Source organism: Spea bombifrons, chromosome 2 (assembly GCF_027358695.1).
Source record: "Spea bombifrons isolate aSpeBom1 chromosome 2, aSpeBom1.2.pri, whole genome shotgun sequence".
Taxonomy (NCBI): domain Eukaryota; kingdom Metazoa; phylum Chordata; class Amphibia; order Anura; family Pelobatidae; genus Spea; species Spea bombifrons.
This window is the reverse complement of record NC_071088.1, coordinates 52378858-52401845: the sequence shown is the minus strand read 5'-3', so window position 1 is coordinate 52401845 and position 22988 is coordinate 52378858. Positions and strand designations below refer to the sequence as shown.

General features: G+C 45.5%; 1 protein-coding gene across 1 annotated transcript in view; it reads right to left on the bottom strand.

Annotated features, from left to right (window-relative positions):
- Positions 1 to 11660: 11660 nt before the first annotated feature.
- LOC128472404 (tubulin alpha-8 chain) overlaps positions 11661 to 22988 on the bottom strand; it is a 34708-nt gene continuing 23380 nt past the window's right edge. The window contains exons 3-5 of the mRNA XM_053454239.1: positions 13143 to 13291; positions 12154 to 12834; positions 11661 to 12035 (exon numbers count right to left, since the gene is read on the bottom strand). Of these exons, the coding sequence (XP_053310214.1) occupies positions 11745 to 12035; positions 12154 to 12834; positions 13143 to 13291 (1121 nt within the window). The 3' untranslated portion in view covers positions 11661 to 11744. The remainder of the gene's footprint in view (positions 12036 to 12153; positions 12835 to 13142; positions 13292 to 22988) is intronic.

Below are 22988 nucleotides of genomic sequence, written 5' to 3'. Positions count from 1 at the left end.
GGTGGTTGGGGCACCACATAAATCAATACACAAAGGTGGGGGGTGGATGGCTGGGTTCAATATACATGCGTCATTAACAATGCAAAGGGTGGCATAAATACACAAGGGAGAGGGGCTAGCTGGGGACATCACATAAATAAATACACAAGGGTGTTGGGGCATAATGTACAAAGGGGGCTGGCTGGGGGCACAAATCCACATGGGGCAATACAGAAGGGTGTGGGGGGAAATACATTAAAACCAAAGAGGAGATGGCTGGGGCATCAATACACAAGGGGGGAAGAACAAACAAACCAGTGTGGAAAGCATTTTGGATATGGGTATCAGTGTGGCAGAGCCTGTCCTGGTGTGTGTGTGTTTGGGTGTAGGTGTGGCAGAGCCTGTCCTGGTGTGTGTGTGTTTGGGTGTAGGTGTGGCAGAGCCTGTCCTGGTGTGTGTGTGTGTGTTTGGATATCAGTGTGGCAGAGCCTGTCCTGGTGTGTGTGTGTTTGGGTGTAGGTGTGGCAGAGCCTGTCCTGATGTCTGTGTGTTTGGTTGTCGGTGTGGCAGAGCCTGTCCTGGTGTGTGTGTGTGTGGGTGTTGATGTGGCAGAGCCTGTCCTGGTGTCTGTGTGTTTGGCTGTCTGTGTGGCAGGGCCTGTCCTGGTGTGTGTGTGTGTGTGTTTGGGTGTCGGTGTGGCAGAGCCTGTCCTGGTGTGTGTGTCTGGTTGTCAGTGTGGCAGAGCCTGTCCTGGTATCAGTGTGGCAGAGCCTGTGTCGGTGTGGTGTCTGTGTTTGGGTGTTGGTGTTGCCTGTACTGGTGTCAGGGCGGGCTGTTTGGGGACAAAATTGTCTCACGCTGGGCTGTTTGGGGACAAAGTTGGCTCACTCTGGACTGTAATTTGTTAATGTTATCTTGGTGCTGGTCGGGTTCTATGTGGGAGGTGTGGACACCAGGGCTGGCTTTGGGGGTGTGCATCCTGTGATCTATGCCTGTAATTTAGGGGGTTTTATCTATACCTTTAATGCTTAGTTATGTGATTTCCAGTTGATCTGTACCTGCAAAGCTGGGTTTGTGTGTTATTCTGTTGGTCTGTATCTACTATGCTATGCTTCCATACATTATTTATGTATACCTGCAAATACAGGGTTTGTATTGCTTATTCAGTTGATCTATACATGCACGTGCTGTTTACATGTGTTGTTTATTTGATCTATACTTGAACTACAGGGAGTAAGTAAAAGAGAGGTGTGGCTTAGTGAATGAGGGCCAAAGGGACTCTGGGGATGATTACAGGGGAGAGGCCCTCTCAATGTCACAGTAGGGTCAGGAGGAGGGAAGACTGTAGTGACTCTCACAGTCTTCCCCTAATCAATGATCGGTGTACCAGGGGCCCAAGGAAATGCCTAGGGTCCAGTTTCTCCATATTTTAATTTTTTTTGTTACAAAGATTAGCTGTTTTTTAATGTATTAAACATAAATTATTTTACTCCCACTCCCATCACATTACATCAATATACGTTAGAAAATCAGGAAAAGATGGGCATGGATGCTGTGCTGATTCGGTGGCGCAACGGGCCACTTGACTAGACTTGCCCCCCAGGCCTTAGGCTGCCAGCCCTCCCCTGGAGGTGGCAAAGGCAGGCTTCTTGTTTCAGGGACAGAGGAGGCACAGGCAGGCTGCCTGTTTCAGGTGTAGAAGCGGCACAGACAGGCTGAGTGTGTTAGGCCTACCTGGTCCAAGAGAGGTGGAATCTTATGCAGGATGGCCGGACCATGCACTGTCCACTAACCAGCAGGTAGATGGTGGACTGCTAGTAGTGAGCTGAGCAGGGAACGGTAGACGTCTGGAGCACCACAGCAGACAAAGGGTTAAACTGCAGACACAGAGCAGGACAGCAGAAGACTGGAGCACCACCGCAGATAAGGGTTAATGAGGCAAGCGTAGTCCGAATCCAGGTCAAACAACCGTGAAGGCAATCCGAGAAAAATGGGAACAGGTAGGAAAGGGCAGGACAGGATGGGAATGGGACCAGAATGGGAACAGGTACTGGCAGGAAAGGGTTAACAGGCAAAACTCAGGGGAATGGAAGGAACAAATGCCAAGTTGCTCTCTGGAACTACAAACAACAACTGAGCACCTTAGCAAAGGTGTCAGTTGTTTAAGTAGTCCAGAGGTTCCCCCAATTACCGGTAAAATTTCCGGGACGCGGTCCATTTAGGAGTGCCGGCTTTCGCGCATGCGCAAAGCACTCGTCGGGACGAGCCGAGCAGCGGGTACGCGGCTATCCGCTGCACTGGTAAGTACAGTCCGTGACAGAGTGTTTCAGGAGTAGAGGTGGAACAAACAGGCTGCTTCATGGACAAAGGCCTACCACATCAATGTCTGGCTTAGTATATAGTGATGGGGTTTATTCTCCACTACTGTCTGTCTCAGTATAAATAAATAGGAGTTATCCTGTACTATATCTGTTAAGTCAATTTTATTTATTTAAACATCTTTAACCCCTTCACGACAAAACACCGCACGGAGGACGGAGTTGTGTAAAAAAATGCGAGATCCTGTCTGCAACCTGTGGAAGGGAAAAGGACAAGAAACATCTGGACTTACCGAATCCCCCTGGGGAAACCGGTGGAACCTCTGCCTCTACTTCCTCCTCTAGGTGTGAAAGAGAAGTGCTGGAAGGAAGCGCTATAGGCTGGCTGTGCCTGCTGGAAAGCCCTGGAGCATTGATAGGATAAGCGGCTGACGACCCAGCCCCACGAGGGCCAGTCTGGAACACCTTCCTCATGGAGAGCTTCGCCTTGTTCCATGAGATCATCAGGGACACATGCCTGTTAAGCTCCTTCACAAAAGCATCCCCAAACAGCAGACCGTTATCTGCAGCACCGAGATCCTTTGAACCCAGCTCTGCCAGACGGGTGTCCATCCGTAGTAGGGCCGCCTTACGCCGTTCCGTGGACACAGCTATATTGGCGTTGTCTAGTAGGCAGACCACACATAAGGCCTGCAGTAACGCTTGATCAGCCAGGGAGAGGATTTGAGTGACCGACCCCACTAAATCCAGGATCTTATCCTGAGCACACTTGAGACCCTGTTCCTTCCTAGGATCTCTCATTCAAAGAAAGGAGATTAGGGTCTAAATCCGGGGTAACAGCCACCTTGTCCGGGAGCGAGGGGTGGGGACACTCAGCCCAAAGCTTGTTTCCGCCTCCTTAGGAAGGGGTCTGCACAAGCCACTTGTGTAATATAGAGCAATATGCTCCGGTGGAGCCCACTCAGTGGCCCTAGGGTGGCGCATCACGGTGGGGGTCAAATAAAGAGGAGGTATTTGGGCCAAGGATTGGGTGGTCCGTCGAGGTAAAAGCCAAATGGTGGGTGATAGATGCTCCCATAGAGTAATGGGGTTTGCATTGTGGGGATCATCCACCAGATACTCACGGATGAAGCGTGAGTCCATGGTCCTGGACGAAGTAGGGTTAACAGAAGCCTCTGAATCATCCGCAGAGTCCGCCTGCCACTCATCCACAATAGACAGTAGGAGTTGAAAAGGACCCTCATCGCCAGTGTCCAGAGGGCAGGGAGGAGGTCCTTGCCTTTACCAGCAGAGGCACTATTACCCTTCCAAGGGCGCTTAGAGTGGCCTGCTTCCTCAGAGTCAGAATCCGAAGGGCAGGGGAGGGCTGGCAGCCTAAGGCCTGGGGGCAAGTCAAGTGAAGTGGCCCGTTGTGCCACGAATCAGCCCACCATACATGCCCATCTTTTCCTGAGCGCATATTCATTATAAAAAGACAAATATGATTCAAATGTGGTTCAACATAAGTAAATTTAATAGCAACAAAGGATGGTAAAAAAAAAGCAAAACCTAATGTCCCCCTGATGCTCAGCCAGTTAAATGTCCCCCATGGCTGAGGATTATGGGAAGTATAGTACACAGCAGCAGGAAAATTGTAAAGGCTAATATGAGTACTCTACCATAAAGTGGGCTGATTGGGGACAGAGGTGACACTGGGAGGGTCTGATTGGGGACAGAGATGACACTGGGGAGCTGAATGGGGACAGCAATGACACGGGGCTGAAGGAGGACAGAGGTGACACTGGGAGGGTCTGATTGGGGACAGAGATGATACTGGGAGGAGCTGATTGGGGACAGAGGTGGCACTCTAGAGCTGAATGGGGAAAGCAATGACACGGGGGCTGAAGGGGGAACAGAGGTGACACTGGGAGGGTCTGATTGGGGACAGAGATTACACTGGGGAGCTGAATGGGGACAGCAATGACAGGGAGGGTCGAAAGGGGACAGAGGTGACACTGGGAGGGGATGATTAGGGACAGAGGTGACACTGGGGAGCTGAATGGGGACAGCAATGACATGGGGGGCTGATTGGGGACAGAAGTGACACTGGGGACACACTTACATACACATACACATACCTATTTTTTGTTTTTAACAAATACAAAAAAAATATTATATAGCTTGTACAAAAATAAATTGGCTTACTCACCTTCTACTTCCACTTTTGGGGGGTTTCGTCTAGACCTCCATCCCCTGGTAGCAACAGACCGTTGTCTATGTATACAGGATGTCAGTGACACAACATCCGCTGCTCCAGCAGTCTGAGTGCGAGGGGGCGGAGCTTTCACCCCTCACGCTGCTCCCATCACTATGCGGCCATCAGACTGCTGGAAAACTGATCTAAACGGCCGCTGGGTGCTGATGCCGCCTTCATAGAGAGAAGGCTCACTTCCAAATAAACAAACACCCTGGCCTCAGGGAATATAGAGGGCTCACCTCAATCAAGCATGACAGCATGCCCCCAAACTGTCCCGATTTATGGGTCGCTGTCCCACCTATCCCTTCCTCTGTCCCGCTTTGCAGGGGCAGAGGTAGGGTGAGGCAAGAGCGATACTCACAAATAAGGTGCAGCTGCTGGGGGGGGCGCTCAGAGATTGCAATCTCTCCCTAGTCGGCTCAACATTAGGGAACGCGAGGTCAGTCACTTTACTGCTTCCTCATCACTACCCGCCGGCAAATAATGCCGAGCGCAGGGATATGACGTCATCCTTGCGCTCTGCAGCAATAGCCGGTGCGTAGTGATGAGGGAGCAGTAAAGGGAGGTCTGAAGTGACAGACCTCACGCTCCCACCACAGGATGCAGGATGGAGGAAGAAGCAAGAATGATGGTGGAAGGTGGAAGAAGATGGGGAGAAAGGGGTGTAAGGGCAGTGTATGTTTATGTATGTGTTTGTAAGCTTGTGTGTGTGTATGGGCCAGTGTGTGTAAGAGCAGTATAGGTCTTTGTATGTGTATATATGTGTGTGAAAAGGCAGTGTACATGTATATGTGTGTGTAAGGGCAGTGTACATGTATATATGTGTGTGTAAAGGCAGTGTATGTGTAAATGTGTGTGTAAGGGCAGTGTACATGTATATGTGTAAGGGCAGTGTACGTGTATGTGTGTAAGGGCAGTGTACGTGTATGTGTGTAAGGGCAGTGTACATGTATATGTGTGTAAGGGCAGTGTACATGTATATGTGTGCAGAGCCGGCCTTAGGTGTTCTGGCGCCCTGTGCGGACTACTCCTCTGGCGCCCCCCCATCCCAAAAAAAGAAAGGAATAAAAACTTGTAACAAAACTCCCCTTTCTCACTATCTATCCCCCTGTATCACTATATACCACCTCTGCCCCTTCTCACTGACCCCCCTCTCTTCTCACTGACCCTCTGCCCCTTACTTACCTTGTTGAGTCCTGCGGTGGGAGCGGGGGGCGTCCGTCTTCCCGTGGTGCGCGCTTCCCAGCTGAGCGCCGGAATATTCTGGCGTTCAGCATGAAACGTGGCACCGCGATGGAGTCACGGAGAGTGAGGGGTGCCGAGCGGTTGCTGAAAACGTCACAAGCGTCCGCTCGGCGCCCCTGCCCGGGACATAAATGAAAACATTGTTTTTTTTTTGTTTGTTTTAACTTTATTTAACATCCTCCCTGTTAAATAAAGTTAAAAAAAAAAACTTTATTTAACATGGAGAATGTTAAATAAAGTAAAAAAAAACAAACAAAAAAACCCCGATGTTTTAATTTAGGTGCAGAGGGGGGGGGGCGGCGGCGGACACGGCGGCAGCGGATCGCGCGGCGCGCCCCCTGGAGTGTGACACCCCAAAGGCCGGTCCTGTATATGTGTGTGTGTGTGTAAGGGCAGCGTACATGTAGATGTATGTGTCTAAGGGCAGTGTATGTGTATATGTGTGTGTCTAAGGGCAGTATATCTGTATATGTGTGTGTGTAAGGGCAGTGTACGTGTATGTGTGTAAAGGCAGTGTATGTGTATGTTTATGGGCAGGTGTGTGTGTGTGTGTAAAGGCAGTGTGTAAGGGTCCTGGGGGGGAGGCTAACATTAGCCTTTTTTCATTTAAAAAAATCTCTGCTGCTGTGGGCAGCTCCAATGATGCTCAGCCAGCATTATGGTGGACACCTGGCTGGCGGAGAATCATGGGAATTTTTGTTCACTGCTAGCATCTGCAGCTTTACTGTTGCTGCACTTCCCATGATGCTCATGTAAGTAGTATATCTGGCTGAGCCTTATGGGAATTCAATGTGTTGGTTATTTTTAATATGCATGACAGTGCTGACAAAAACGAAGGGTGTTTTAACTGATGATTCAAGCGCGACATTGTAAAGTGCAATCAGTGAGTTCTGCGAGATTTAAAAAAAAAAAAGTGTCCCTATTTCACATTTTGATATGTTGGGAGGTATGAGACAGGATTAAACCTGTAACACAATTCTCAGTGTATAAACTGCAGTATGGGACAAGAAACGGAGCTCCAGCAACAACGTGTTATGGTAGAAGAAACGGAAATATTGTAGAGAAAAAATGGCGCCGAAATCTCAAAAACGAATGAAACTAAGATGGCCGCCGGAGAAAGAGAGCACAGGCGGCAGAGGTAAAAGAACTACGACGATACCTCTCAGATAAGGAGAAAACAGAAAAGACACCGGGCAGAAAGGAAAAGAGAATACACAAATACAGGTAAGCGGAACGACCTGGTAGGAGCCACCACGGCTGGGGTGGGGGGCTGTTGGAAGAAATGGGCCAAGGGCCCAAGAACCAAAACGGGGCAAAGACCCCTACACCAAAGACATGCAAAGAATTATAAATGAATATAAATAAAGATAAATATAACTATTAAAAAACTAAATAAAATAAGCATAATATGCATAATAAGCAAATCTATATATATATATATATATATATATAAATAGACAATAAACACCAAGCAGAAAAAATCATAAGCAAATTATCTCACCTGCAGTGTCAGGAACCACTTTTTCGCTGCCTGAACCATGGCTTTTTCATACATGTGGTATATCAGTCTGCCAACACTAGTGACCACCCTCTGCCCTCTGGAGCACTCAGAACTCAATTACTAGGATCAGGTGTACCTTATTACCTGTGTTGAGCCCTAATCAATACATCCAGCTGGGCCTTGTTACCTGGATTATCCTGCCTTTATGAACCTGTCCTGCCCTTCAGTCAGGGCCTTTGTATTGAAGTCTGTGGACCTTTCTGTGGTGGCTCTGCATCTGTACCAGTCCTGGTTACCTGCTTTTTGACCTTCCAAGTGGGCTCTGTGCCCTTCCAAGTGGGCTCTGTGCCTTTCGTGCCCTTCCAACCGGGCTCCCTGCCAAAAGACTTATTACCGGTATTTATTTAGCCATACGTCTGGTTTCTTGCTTACAGACTGTATTACCCTTATTTGTTTATCCTGTTAGATACATACAATACACTGCATTACCTGGATTTCTCCTTGTGGTGTCTTTGTTTGTATAATCTTGCACAGTGGGTTACAGACCAAACCCCAAGTATCCCCTGCACATGGGCTTCTACCTGACCTGATTACCCGAGTCCTGACATGCAGCTACGGTGAGCAGCAAAGAAAGAGGAATATTAGGGATGCCTGAGGGTTTATATGCTGCTATACTTTGTTTTTTTATTGGTTGCTACCAGTGTTATGTTAACTCTTTCTTTGCTGATGTCGGTGAGAGTAAAGGAAGATATGCAAAATAGGAAGCCTCAGGGCCGGCCCGACAATGGAGCCGAGTGGGGCAACCGCTCCAGGCGGCACTTTTGAAGGGGCCCCAAGCCCTTTTTTTTTTTTTTTTTTTTTTTTAAAGCCGAGAAGAGAGAGGAGAGAGAGGACGCCGAGTGGTTTTATCTTCCCAAGTTGTCAGTACCCGCTCGGTGCCCCTCACTCTCTCCTCTAGCTCGGTCTCGGTGCCGGCTTGTAATGTTGAGCGCCGGAAGATGATGTCATTTCCTGCGCTCAGCATTACAAGCCGGCACCGAGACCAGGCAGGGAGACTCACCGCAGGACTGCTGAAAGGTAAGTATGGGGGGGAGGGGAGGAAGGGTAGATAGTGTGGGGGGGGGAGGGTAGATAATGGGGGGGAAGCAGGGAAAGGAAGGGTAGATAATGGGGGGGGGCATTTTGTCTTGGGCCAGCCCTGGGAAGCCTCCTGTCTTGCCTTAAAATTAGGATAAGCTATATAGGATAGGTTATATATGGGTAGATTCAGGGCCGGCCTTTGGGGTGTGCGACCTGTGCGACCGCACAGGGCGCCACACTCCAGGGGGCGCCGCCGCGGGGTCCGAGTAGCGTACCTAGCTGGGGGGGGGGGCGGTCCGCACTGGGTGCCGCTCATCAGGGGGGCACCCGGCACCCCTCCAGAGACGGACAGTAATGTCCGCCGCTGGAGGAGCAGGCTCGCAAGGGAGCGGTTCAAGGGATCTCCCTTGAACCCGGCTTAAAATCACTCAAGGGAGCCGGAGGTCTGTTAAAGACCTCCAATACCGCTCCCTTGTGATCCGCGCGGCAACAGCAGCTGTGCGCCGGGGTTTGTTGTCAGATCCCGGCGCACAACACTGAAGCCGCGCCCACCGCTGTCCGTGCCCTCTGACCCGGAAGAAGATAGAAGAACTGAAGAAGAGGAGCAAAGAGAAGGAAAAGGAGCTGTAAGGAGAAAGGTAGGAAAGCATTCAGTGAGAGTGAGAGTGGATTGGTATATGTGTGGATTAGTATATGTGTGGATTGGTGTATGTGTGGATTAGTATGTGTGTATTGGTATGTGTGTGGATGAGTATATATGTGTGGATTAGTGGATTGGTGTATACGTGTGGATTAGTGTATACGTGTGGATTAGTGTATACGTGTGGTTTGGTATACGTGTGGATTGGTATACGTGTGGATTGGTATATCTGTGGATTGGTAAGTGTGTGAGAGTGATGGGTGTTATGCTGTACCATTCCCAATGTCTTTTTCATGATCTAATTATGCTCTAAAAGTACATCATAACTCCCATCACTCTATACTGTCCCATACAGTGGCAGAGCTGGGAGGCAGAGGCCTTGCACCCCCACCGCAGGACTCCTGAAAGGTAAGTGAACTTCAAAGAGGGAAAGGGTAGATAGTTAGGAGGGGGTAGATAGGGAGAAGGGAGTGAGACAGGGGAAAGGGGGTAGATAGGGAGAAGGGGTAGATAGGGCAGAAGGGAGTGAGAAGGGGTAGATAGGGCAGAAGGGAGTGAGAAGGGGTAGATAGGGCAATCATACTCCTATCATGCCAAGTCTGTGAGTACATCCTGGAATCTGGGTATGCCTGGGCATGATAGGAATGTGATTGCTGTTAATTATATATATATATATATATAAATATTGTTATTTAATTGTTTTGTCCTATTTTGGTGTGTTACTTACTTTAAATAAAAGTGTTAGATTTTTTTATGGTGTGGGGGGGGTCATATTCGGTTTTGGCCAGGTAAATGCTGCACTTTCGGTTTCAGTCCAGAATTCGTTTCGGTGCATCCCTACTACTAAGCCAGACAATGAAGTGGTAGGCCTACACCACATCAATGTTTGGCGTAGTATATAGTGATTGGGGTTTTGTTACAAGTTGTTACAGCTTCCGCTGTGGATTCTATGACGGAGCGCCGGCATGACGTGATTTTGTCATGTGCTCCGCCAAAGAAGCACTGGAGGAAGAAGCGGCCAGCAGCAGCGGAGGTTGTCTACGCGCATGGCGCGATGTGTGCAGACACTTCTGCCGGGACTTCTATGGCGAAGCACCAGCGTGACGTGACCTTCCGGTGCTCAGTCATAGAACTCCCGGGTAGCAGTGGAGGTTGTCTGTGCGCATTGCAGACGTCCACCAGCTGCCCCCACTTGACACCAGGGAGTCTGGAGCACATGGGACAAGTCTAGGGATGCATCAGTAAATCGGGGGGGGGGGGAGTGGATGATAGGGGGTATAAGGCATATCTGGGGGCAGAGTAGCAAGCCGTAGGGCAGATGTGGATAACTAGGGGGGAAGCTGGCAAATAAAAGGCAATAAAAACAAGAATGCATTTTTCTCATAGTTTTTATTAACTATGAAAACATAGTTTACACGTGAATTAATATTTACTAGTAAAACTTTTTTTCTTACAGGGCAGGCTTTTTCTTTTTTTTCTAAATTAATATTCAAATTTTGGGGGGTCGTTAAAAGTCCACTCTGCTCCTCCTTATACAACGCGTTTCACCCTCCTATTCGGCTTTTTCAAGCATCACTTGTGGCTGTGGTATTGCTGGTATTTACAGTAGTGGCCAAACGTTTTGAGAATGACACAAGTATTGGTCTTCACAAAGTTTGCTGCTTTAGTATTCTTAGATTTTTGTCAGATGTTATATTCTTTACAACTATTGCACCTCTCTCCTTCAAGTTCTTGATAATCCGATAAATGGGTGCTTTAGGTGCAATCTTACAAGCAGCAATATCCTCGCCTGTGACAGCAATTGTTTCCTTGCAGGTAACCATGGTTAACAGAGAAGGAAAGCACCACCCTCCTTTTAAAGCTTCCAGTAGTCTGTTATTCTAACTCAATCAGCAAAACAGTGATCTCCAGCTTTGTCCACGTCAACACTCTCACCTGTGTTAACGGGAGAATGACTGACATTATGTCTGCTGATCATTTTGGGGCAGGGCTGGAATGCAGTGGAAATGTTTTTTGGGGATTAAGTTAATTTTCATGGCAAAGAGGGACTTTGCAATTGATCTGACCACTCTTCATAACATCCTGGAGTATATGCAAATTGCCATCATCTAAACTGAGGCAGCAGACGTAATGAAAATAAATATTTGTGTCATTCTCACAACTTTTGGCCATGACTGTATTCCAGGACCTGTAAATACAAACTCAAGTAAAATGTGTGTGAAAAAAAAATGGACTGCCACAAAGTTTGAAAAAGACTAGTGTTAGAATTAGTGCATGGAAAGAGTTAAAATACTAGCATCTGAAATACCCTAGGGTGCCTAGTTTTCAAAAATATATGGTTTGACGGAGTAAATTGCACTGGTCGGCTTCAAAGATACCCGAAATAGCAAATGGGGGCAGAATAATAATAAACTCAGGACATATAGTAGAATCTTATTTAGCAGTTTTTATAGATGAGTAAAATATTTTTCAAGTGAAAGTCCTTTTTTTCTCATTTTTTCACACACACTATATATTATATATTCTTGAAAAAGAAAACCCATTGTATTCCACTTGGAACACTGTGATATGTCACCAATACCTGGTATTGCTATGTGATTTCTACATGTTGCAGTTTGTGTGGAATCCCTGCACATACTGCCAGAAAGCACAACCACAGCATGAATAAAACATGTTTATTAAAAGTAGCTATGTTTATTAATGTTTATTAAAAGTGTTAACGCTTCTAAGATGTGCAGAAATTCACTATTCTTCTCCTTCATCTTCTTCATCTACAGAATCGGTACCAACTTCCTCATAATCCTTCTCCAAAGCTGCCAGATCTTCACGAGCCTCAGAAAACTCTCCCTCCTCCATACCTTCACCGACATACCAGTGCACAAAAGCTCGTTTTGCATACATCAAGTCAAACTTGTGATCCAGACGTGCCCAAGCCTCAGCAATTGCTGTTGTGTTACTGAGCATACAGACTGCACGCTGTACTTTTGCAAGATCACCACCTGGCACCACAGTTGGAGGCTGATAATTTATGCCCACCTTACAAAATAGAAAGAGAAAAAAACAGCTAATTTTGGCAACAAATTTGTATTACTTTTCATCAACTCATTACTCATCAATCAACACATAACTTAGAGAACAAAACACAAAAACTTACCTTAAAGCCAGTAGGACACCAATCCACAAATTGTATAGTGCGTTTTGTTTTAATGGCGGCAATGGCAGCATTGACATCCTTTGGTACTACATCTCCACGATACAGCATGCAGCATGCCATATATTTTCCATGTCGAGGGTCACATTTAACCATTTGGTTGGAAGGTTCAAAGCAGGCATTTGTGATCTCGGATACAGAGAGCTGCTCATGATACGCCTTTTCAGCAGAAATTATTGGGGAGTAAGTAACTAATGGGAAATGTATACGGGGATATGGCACTAAGTTGGTCTGGAACTCTGTCAGGTCCACATTAAGTGCTCCATCAAAGCGCAGGGAAGCTGTAATAGAAGAGACTATCTGCCCAATAAGGCGATTTAGATTAGTATATGTTGGGCGCTCAATATCTAGATTACGTCTACAAATGTCATAAATTGCCTCATTATCTACCATGAAGGCACAGTCAGAGTGTTCTAGTGTGGTGTGTGTAGTCAGAATGGAATTGTATGGTTCGACTACAGCAGTGGAGACCTGTGGAGCAGGGTAAATGGCAAATTCTAATTTAGATTTTTTCCCATAATCAACAGATAGTCTCTCCATAAGTAATGAGGTAAACCCTGATCCTGTTCCTCCACCAAAACTGTGAAATATAAGGAAGCCCTGCAAACCTGTACACTGGTCTGCCTGGAAGATAGAGACAGGAAACAAAAACAAACACAAAATAATGCCATATTAGTATTCAGCTGAAAAATGTGTACTAAAAAAGATTCAAAGGCAATTACACGATTCTACATCAATAGTTCAATGGGTAAAGGATGTTTATTCTTACCATAGATGTAAGCACATTTCTTGAGCAGTATGCAATTAACATGGAGTGGATGAACACAATAGATTTAAATACTCAAATTCTATGAACCACTAAGCAAAGGGTGTTTTTTGTTCACCATTGCATTCCAACCTGGAGGTGCCTCTCTGATGCACTTAGTTCTTACCAGTTTTCTCACTCTTTCCAGTACAAGGTCAATGATTTCCTTCCCAACAGTGTAGTGTCCACGAGCATAGTTATTCGCAGCATCCTCCTTCCCAGTGATGAGCTGCTCTGGGTGGAAAAGCTGTCTATAAGGTCCGTTTCGAACCTCATCTACAATGTAAGACAATTCAATCTTTCAAGCTAGTCGTTAAACACGTTGCTAAGAACAGATTAACACATTGCAGAGAGAAAAACAAATCAAGGATGCAGCAACACTAGACATCGCAAAAAAACGGAAGGCAGTATACACACACACACAATATTTTGAATTTAGGTGTTTCAGCCACATCCATTGCCAACAGTAGGGATGCACCGAAATATCGGTGGCAAAAACATATTAGTTGAAAATGGCCTCATTGGCAAAATGCTGAAATAAAACAAAATTAACGGCCTACAATAATCGTCCGCAGGGGCCCTGCTGCTTACGTGCAGCATGCAATTAACATGGAGTGGATGAACGCATGTGTGTGCGCGAGCAACGTCTCTTGTTCCGCACGAGGGGAAGCAAGAACCCAGCAGAGTCACGTGAATTTATGTCGCGTCATATGACTGCTCCGTTCCTGCTCCCCTGGGCAGTATAGAGAAGTAGTTTGCACAGTGTGAGCAATGCAGGGGGACGCAGCGGCCCATGCGGAAGTCTGCGAGCTGCAACGAAAAATCTGCAGTTCAGGTAAGGGGGTGGGTGTGTGAACGAATATGCATGCTTGAGGTAATGAATGAGCATCTGTGAAAAAGTATATGAATGAGTAAATTGTGTGTCTGGAGTAGCATGGATCTGTAAGTGGGGGAAGCATGGCACAGGGAGAGGCTGTGATGTGCAGACCCTTTCCTACAGGGCAGCAATTTATCTGTGCTGTCAGCATCAATACACAAAGGGTGCAGCTAGCCAGGTTTCAGCATGTACAGTGAAGAAAAAAAATATTTGATCCCCTGCTGATTTCGTACATTTGCCCACTGACAAAGACATGATCGTGATCAGTCCAGTGTTGTCCTAATATATAAACAGTTACCGTATTTGCTCGATTATAAGACGAGGTTTTTTTCAGAGCAAATGCTCTGAAAAATACCCCTCGTCTTCTAATCGGGGTCGTCTTCTAATCAGACCTCAAATAGAGGTCTGATTAGGAGACTAAGATCCAGATCCCCCGCACCGCTGCAGGGGACCTGGATCCTCCTGTCTCACCCGACCCCCCCCATCATACACACTTACCGGTGCTTCCTGATGTGTTGCCGGGGCAGCGGGTTGACGTCTACGCGATCCGCGTAGACAACGTCCGCTGCAGCCGGAAGGAGGTGTGGCTAGCAGCGGGGGTTGTCTGCGTCCGTCGCATACACCTTCCCCGACTGTCAGAGATCAGACTTCCCCGCACCGGTGCCGTACCGGTGCGGGGAACTCTGATCTCTGACAGCCGGGGAAAGTATACGCGACGGACGCATACAAACCCCCGCTGCTAGCCACACCTCCTTCTGGCTGCAGCAGAAGGCGACGTCAACCCGCTGCCCCGGCTGGAAGCACCGGTAAGAGAGGGGGGAGAGAGAGGGGGGGAGAGAGAGTGTGTGTGTGTGTGTGTGTGTGTGTGTTAGTTAGTTAAATGGGGGTATAGGGTGTGTGTGTGTGTGTTAAATGGGCATAGGGCATTTCTGGAGTGGCGTTAAGGGGGCATTTAATAGAGCATTCTGCCTCCTGAAATGCCTTATACCTCCCTATATGCCACTCTGCCCCATAATATGCCTTTTAACCCCCTAATTGGCAGAGTGGCATATAGGGGTATAAGGCATTTCTGGAGGCAGAGTGCTCTATACAATGCCTTTTAACTCCCTTAATGCCACTCTGCCTCCTGAAATGCCTTATACCTCCCTATATGCCACTCTGCCCCATAATATGCATTTTAACCCCCTAAATGCCAGAATGGGATATAGGGGTATAAGGCATTTCTGGAGGCAGAGTGGAACATAGGGGGGTCAAAAGGCATACCATGGGGCACAGTGGCATATAGAGGGTTAAAAGGCATATCATGGGCCACAGTGCCATATTGGAGTGGCAAGCCTGGGGGCAGATGTGCGTAACTGGGGGACAGGTTGGAAAATACAAGAAATAAAAACAAAAAAAATCTTTTTCTCAATCATAGCTTTTATTAAAAAAAATAGTTTACATGAATTAACATTTACTGGTAAAACTTTTTTCCTTTGGGGTCGTCTTATATTCAGGCTTTTTCTTTTTTTCCTAAGTTAATATTCAGATTTTGGGGGGTCGTCTTATAATCAGGGTCGTCTTATAATCGAGCAAATAGGGTAATTACCAGATCTATTTAAACATGCCAGTAGAGGGCACCAACTCTTTGGATCCCTTTAGTACTCACTTCTCCCCATTAAACCATTCCAAATACCATCCCTCTCCACCTCTCTGCCATCACAGCTATCTCAGTACCTCTACACTAACCTTTATATGTGAAACCTGCCTGTGTTTGCTCTGCTACTTCTGTCCCCCACATATTCCTCCCTATTCCTATCACTCGCAACCACCAAACTTAACCAACATGGTCAACCTAACCAATTTTATTCCTATCATCTCCAACCATAAACTCCCTCCAGTCCTTAACTGTTCCCTAACAAAGGCTCTCCTCCTCACTTATCACCTCTTCCTTTTCCCATCTACAAGATTTCACTCGAGCTGCCCCATATCTCTGGAATCTACTTCTACTGAACTTTCAGCTTTCACCCTCCCTCCCAACAGTCATCCCAAAAATCCCAAAACCCACTTCTTCAGAGAAGCATTCCACCTTAGCTGATAGAACTTCCTTGTCATTGAGACAACCACCACACTACCTCTCAACCTTTCTCTGTGCCTTATACCCCCCACACTACCTCTCACCCATCACTGATGCCCCCCGCACTACCTCTCACCCTTTCTCTGTGCCTTATGTTTGTCACCCCATTCCCTCAAGATTGTAAGCTTGCGAGCAGGGCTCTCTCCACCTAATGTATCTGTTTGTCTTAGTTTGTCAATTCTCGTCTTGTCATACCCCTTGAACTTATGTATTGTATTAAGCGCTGCGTAAATTGTTGGCGCTATATAAATAAAAGATAATAATAATAATAATATAATTTTAATGGTAGGTTTATTTGAACAGTGAGAGACAGATTAACAAGAAAATCCAGAATAATGTGTTTCAAATAAGTTATAAATTGATTTACAGTTTACACAGTGAAATAGTATTTGACGCTTTTGCAAAACCCTTGTTGGCAATCACAGAGGTCAGATGTTTCTTGTAGTTGGCTACCAGGTTTGCATACATCTCAGGAGAGATTTCGTCCGACTCCTCTTTGCAGATCCTCTCCAAGTCATTAAGGTTTCAAGGCTTTTGGTAACTCGAACCTTCAGCTCCCTGTGCAGATTTTCTTTGGAATTAACCACTTGGCTGCTAAGCCATTTCCCACCCTGGTGCTAAGCTGATTTTCGGCATTTTGGTGCATCTCTCGTTTAAACGCGTTTAGAAGTACATTTCTTGGGAATAAACTATACAAACCATATATTGTTTTTTTTCAGCACACCCAGCAGATACCAAATATACCATTTTTATATGTGTATGTCTCATTAGGTTTGCAAAATAAAGCCAAAAATGGGAAAAAAAGTGTCATTTTTCACTTCCGACTCAATAAAAACTAGTTTGTAATGTTATTTTTCTAAACTCTAATATCAAAAGCTGTGTTGCTAAATATCTGTAGTAGGTAACCAGTCTAAAATAAACAGAAATTGAGAACAGTAGACTGTGTTTTTCTAATATTTTATAGCTAAAAGTTAAATTTATTAGACTATCACAAAAGACATCTTTAAATTTAATGCATGGCTGCCGTCAATTAAACAGCTCTAGCTGCTCGGGATGTTAAAATATGCCAACAAAACTATATATTTTTAGAAACTACACCCCCAGCTTTAGCAAATGAGGTCTTAATTGTATTTTTATCACAAATCTGACGTGCACAACAAATTAGTGAATATCACACTTCTAAAAAAAAATAAAAAAAAAAAAAAAAAAAAATTAAAAGCGACAAGTTCATTTATGTCTTGCGCACTCCAGTCTTGTGCTACGAATACATGCAGCCCCTCATTTGATGCGCCAAGGGGTGTAGTTTCTGAAAATATATACTTTATGTACCATAATTTAACTTTCCAGCTGTCTAGAGCTGTCTAAATGCAGGCATCACCCCTAAATGTTTTAAGACAATTTTTTTTTTTAAGATTCTCCAATCTGCCATATCTGAAGTTAAAGTGGTCTAGACATCTGGCAAGTTAAATCAGGGTAGATAAAGTACATATTTCAAGAAACTACACCCCTTGGAGCTTCAAATGAGGGGTTACATGTATTTCTAGGACAAAAGTTGAGTGCACAAATAATGATGGAATATGTCGCTTTGGCTAGAAAATATGTTTTTTCTAACCATAGCGACATGTTCATTTGTGTCTTGCGCACTCCAGGTTTGTACTAGAAACACATGCAGCCCCTCATTTGATGCGCCAAGGGGTGTAGTTTTTGCAAATATGTACTTTTTGTGCCATAATTTAACTTCTTACGTGAGCAGTAATGCCATGTCAAGGCTTCAACCCTAATTACTGATCATTCACACGCCTTTCATATCTCCATTCACTCGCAGAAGCACACACCATTCTTTCCATACATTCAATCACAGGAGCACACAACATTCTTTCCCCTTACAATCCCAAAGAAATGATGGTAAAGGGAGAAAAAAAAAATCACTTTTAGGCTAGGTTTCCACTTGGGTTTTTGTCCGGCGTTTTTTTCTTGATGAAAAACGCCAGGAAAACTGCCAAGAAAACTGCCAAGAAAACTGCCACTGCATTTACCTGCGTTTTTTCTGCAGTTTTTTCTGGCGTTTTAGCCTTTCTGTGGAAATTGCTTTTTTTGACCTTAGGCAGTTTTTCCAGCCTTTACAAGTTAGAAGTTTCACCCAGCTAAAAGGGATTAGGATAAATGGCAAGTATCTGCCCTCTCCTGATGTCATTTACTTGGTAGACCCTTTTGTCTCTTTTCTGTGGTTTGTAAGGCATGCTTTATTTCGAATGTCTGCTCCTCTGGGAAGATTGGCCCCAAATGATGATGCAAATTGTTTGCTGTTGCTTTTGGCACGCAGGATCCAGTTGATGCGTCGGGTATGTTTGTTTGTAATGGCATGTTTGTTCCAAATGGTGTAAAATTCAATATGAACCAGTCCACGACTTTGTTTTGTGTGAAACTGTTTGTTTTCAGCCTATTTCTCGTAGGACACACAGATACTGGGTCCATCCTCTGCATTGTAACTGTGGAAAAAACGCCATAAAAAACGCCAAGACAATAAACCCACATGGCTTTTTCATGGCGTTTTTTCTCTCCCATAGACTTCTATTGGAGAAAAACGCCATGATTTCCTTGCAAAAAACGCCAGAGTGTGAACATGCTGCGATTTTGAAAAACTGCCACAGAGCCCAAAAGAGCAGAAAAACGCCAAAGAGGACTGAAAAAACGCCAGACAGAAAAACGCCAAGTGGAAATGGCATTTTGCGATTTCCTATTGAAGAACAGCTTTAGTTTTTCCACTAAAAAAAAACGCCAGGTGGCGCTATTGGCGTTTTTATGGGCGTTTTTAGCAAAAAAAAAACAAATGGAAACCTAGCCTTACAGCAGTTTTTGCAGTAAAAAATGCAAGGCGCTCCAGCGATGAGATGGTTACTCACGTACCGCACAGGCTAAATGGCTGATTTTAATAATATTTGCAGTTCACCAGGATTTCAAAAATTGCCTTCCTCTACCATTGGCTAAATTTAACTCCATGATCAAAGGGATCATGGGGTTAAAATTTAGTATCGGCCATTTTTAAAAATGGAATGTGACTTTTCATAGCTATATGACCACCTTGGTAACATTGCCTACCACAGTGATCATTTAGCTAGAATACTTAAACTTTTATTTTTTTTTTAAAGTTAAACTAGTTTATGTTTAGATAATTTAATTAGGGGGGTCTCCAGGCAATTTTGATCTTTATCTATCTGCCTTTAGAGACCCCCAAATAATTTTTTTTTTACTTTTTTAACTTAATATTCTTTATTCTTTTTTAGCAAGCATTATACCGTTGGAAAGGTGAGGCGATTACCTTTCCAACGGTATATGTTGAGGGTCTGTAGCTGCGTAGATGCCTGAGATACAGGCATCTAAGCAGCATGCCCCCATACCGCTTTAACTGACAATTGTCAGTTATTAATAAAGTTGCGCGGCGTCACTGGCCAGATCGGGTGGTCCCAGTGATGCCCTTCAATATGAGGGGCAGATCGCCGGGGTAGGTGGTGATGGTGGTCCACAGGTCCATCAAGGTAAGGTAAGGTAAGGTAGTGCTAGCGACGGCATGGTGCCGTCGTTAGCACCTGACTGGGACTGCTAGCGACGGCACCATGCCGTCGTTAGCAGTCAAGGGGTTAAGGTCTGGAGACTGGCTGGGCCACTCCAGGACCTTAATGTGCTTGGGCGAGGAGGTTCTCATCCAAGATTTGACAGTACATGGCCCCACCCATCGTCCCTTTGATGCGGTGAAGTTTTCCTGTCCCCTTAGCAGAAAAACAGTCCCAAAGCATAATGTTTCCACCTGCATGTTTGACGGTGGGGATGGTGTTCTTGGGGTCATAGGCAGAATTCCTCTTCCGCCAAACACGGCAAGTTGAATTGATGCCAAATAGCTCAATTTTGGTCTCATCTGACCACAACACTTTCACCCAGTCCTCCTCTGAATCATTCAGATGGCAAACTTCACACAGGCCTGTATATGTGCTTTCTTAAGCAACGGGTGCTGCAGGATTGCAGTCCTTCACTGCGGTGTGTTACCAATTGTTTTCTTGGTGACTATAGTCCCAGCAGCCTTCAGATCATAGGCAAGATCTCGTTGAAACTCCACAAGGTGAGATCTTGCATGGAGTCACAGACCGAGGTAGAGCAACAGTTATTTTGTGTTTCTTCCATTTGCCAATAAACGCACTGTTGTCACCTTCTCACCAAGCTGCTTGGCGATAGTCTTGTAGCCCATTCCAGCCTTGTGTAGGTCTACAATCTTGTCCCTGACATCCTTGGACAGCTCTTTGGTCTTGGCCTTGGTGGAGAGTTTGGAATCTGATTGATTGCTTCTGTAAGTCCTGTAAGTTGCAAGGAGGGGCCTCCATGAATGCATCCTCGTGCCATGTGTTCTCCACATAAGTGACACACACATACCCAGCTATCCACGTAATGTAAAATAAAACCTGATTCATCAGAACAGGCCACCTCCTTCCATAGCTCTGTGATCCAGCTCTGATGCTCATATGCCCATTGTAAGCGCTTTAAACAGTAGACCGGGGTCAGCATGGGCACCCTAAATCGTGTGGGGCTACACAGCCCCATACGCAAGAAATTCTGCTGCACTGTGTGTTTGACACCTCTCTATCAGAACCAGCATTAACCATTTCAGTAAATTGAGCAACAATAGCTCATCTGTTGAATTTGGCCAAACAAGCCAGTCTTTGCCCCCTCCACGTGCATCAATAAGCCTTGGCCACCCATGACCCTATCGCTGGTTCACTGCTTTTTCCTTCCTTGGACCACTTTTGATAACTACTGACCACTGCAGACAGGGAACACCCCACAAGAGCTGTAGCTTTGGAGATGCTGACCCAGTTGTCTAGCCATCGCAGTTTGGCCCTTGTCAAAGTCGCTTAGAGCCTTATGTCTGCCCATTTTTCTTGCTTCCAACACATCAAGTTTGAGGACGAAATGTTGACTTGCTGCTTTACATAGCCCATACACTGGGTGTAGACCCAATTTTAGAAATAGACAAAATTTCATGATTTTTAAAAAAAAAGGTCATTTTAACTGATAAAGAATTTAATTTTTTAATGATTCTACACCCAAGCCAGCCTGTGTTTTACCACATGCCAAAGGTCCATAAGGATGCTACAAACTGTCACGGATCCAGCTCCCGGCGTTGGCGGGCAGACTGCCACTCACAGATGTGGGGTGCCCGATACTCCGGCACCGGCGGGCGGATCGCCGCTCGCGGATGCCGGGTTCCCGATCCCTCGGTTCCCGGTACCGGAGGACGGACTACCGTCCGCAGTAGCCGGAAGCTCGAGACCCTTTCCCGGAGCTCCGTTGCCGGCAGGCAAAGAATCTGCCGCCGGCACAGGACTCAAGGGGTTGAGTCTGAGGATTCCTCGGCCGGCATACTTACCTCCTCTTCTGGCAGCGACTGCAGGAACTCTGGGGGCGCGGCTATGCCGCGTGGCTGGTATCGGGGTGGTGATGGACAGCCGAGGGCTCAGTCGTGGCGTCACCTTGGAGGCGGGGTTTCTGATTGGCACCGGCTTTAAAAAGCCGGAAATCTGTTTCTCCTGCACCCTGTTGTGGTCCTTTACTTTGTTTGTTGCTATGCTACTGATCTTCGTTATTTTTGACCCTTTGCCTGTCTGACTACTCTTTGGATTTTGATTCTGTACCTCTGCCCGGTGATTCGTGTACCAGTTTGGCTTGTCTAACTACCCGCTCCATGTACCAGTTTGGCTTGTCTGACTACCCACTCCGTGTCTCGACCCTCTGGCTTGTTCTACTACCCTCGGTCCCATTCTACCTGTGGGGTTCGTCTGGAGACTCCTTCACCTTATCTACTCAGTACCTATATCTACCTGCCTGCACTTGGCCTACTTACTGTTGGGGTCCTCTAAGTCCTGGTTTTCTGTTACTAAGGGCCCCTCCCTTGGTATCAGGGGATTGGGCAGAATAACTCCTGCGGTGAGTGCCATTGTTCTGACACAACCCCTCCAGGGAGGCCTATCATCTCAGGGATCAACTCAATGTCAAGTAGAGTGTCTGAGTGCATTGACCATTTGCAACAGCCCATAGTAAAAACCACAAAATCGTATCTGAAAGATACCATCAAAGATACCATCTGAAAGATACCATCAAAGATACCATCAACGTACTCCAGATACTTGAAAGCATAGAATGGAAAGAAAACTATTTGTTGGTCACCAGCGATGTTAGGTCTCTCTATACGAATATTCCACACAATGGTGGGCTAAGAGCAATAAGAAAGTTTTTAACACAATCTGAAAATAAAATGGAACAAGAACAGGTGGAGTTTATTTTAGAGGGTGTAGAATTGATTTTAAAAAATAACTATTTCCGTTTTAAAGATGATTTTTTATCTTCAATTAGAAGGTACCGTTATGGAGACCAGGTTTGCTCCCAACTATGCTAATTTATTTATGGCATTATGGGAAGAAAAAGTTTTAAAAGGTTGGGAGCAGTACCTGGTTACCTATAGAAGGTACATTAATGATATTTTTATAGTCTGCAATGCTGTCTGCAAGAGAGATCTAGACAATACAAGAAAAGATTAATACGCTGGAATGTTAAGAACTGAAAAAATCCAAACAGAACAAGAATCTATCTAAACAGGAAAATGTTATCCCTTTTATTTTTGAATAGACAAATCAGGAGGATAGATTCAATTTTAAAGAATTTTTTACCACATAAACCCAATTTCGTATGTAGAGGGGCAAAGAATTTAAAGCAGGTTTTAGTAAAAAGTGATTTTAAAGACGAAGTTGAAGATCAAAGAAAAGGAACTAACCCATTTAATATATCTAAAGGTTTCCACGAATGTGGAAACTGCCTAAACTGTAACAATAATGGTAGCAAAAAGAGGATTATACCAGATGTGCATATGGGAAGAGAAGTTTTTAAAATCAAAGATCTTTTGACCTATTTTACCAAAAACATAATTTATCTTTTAA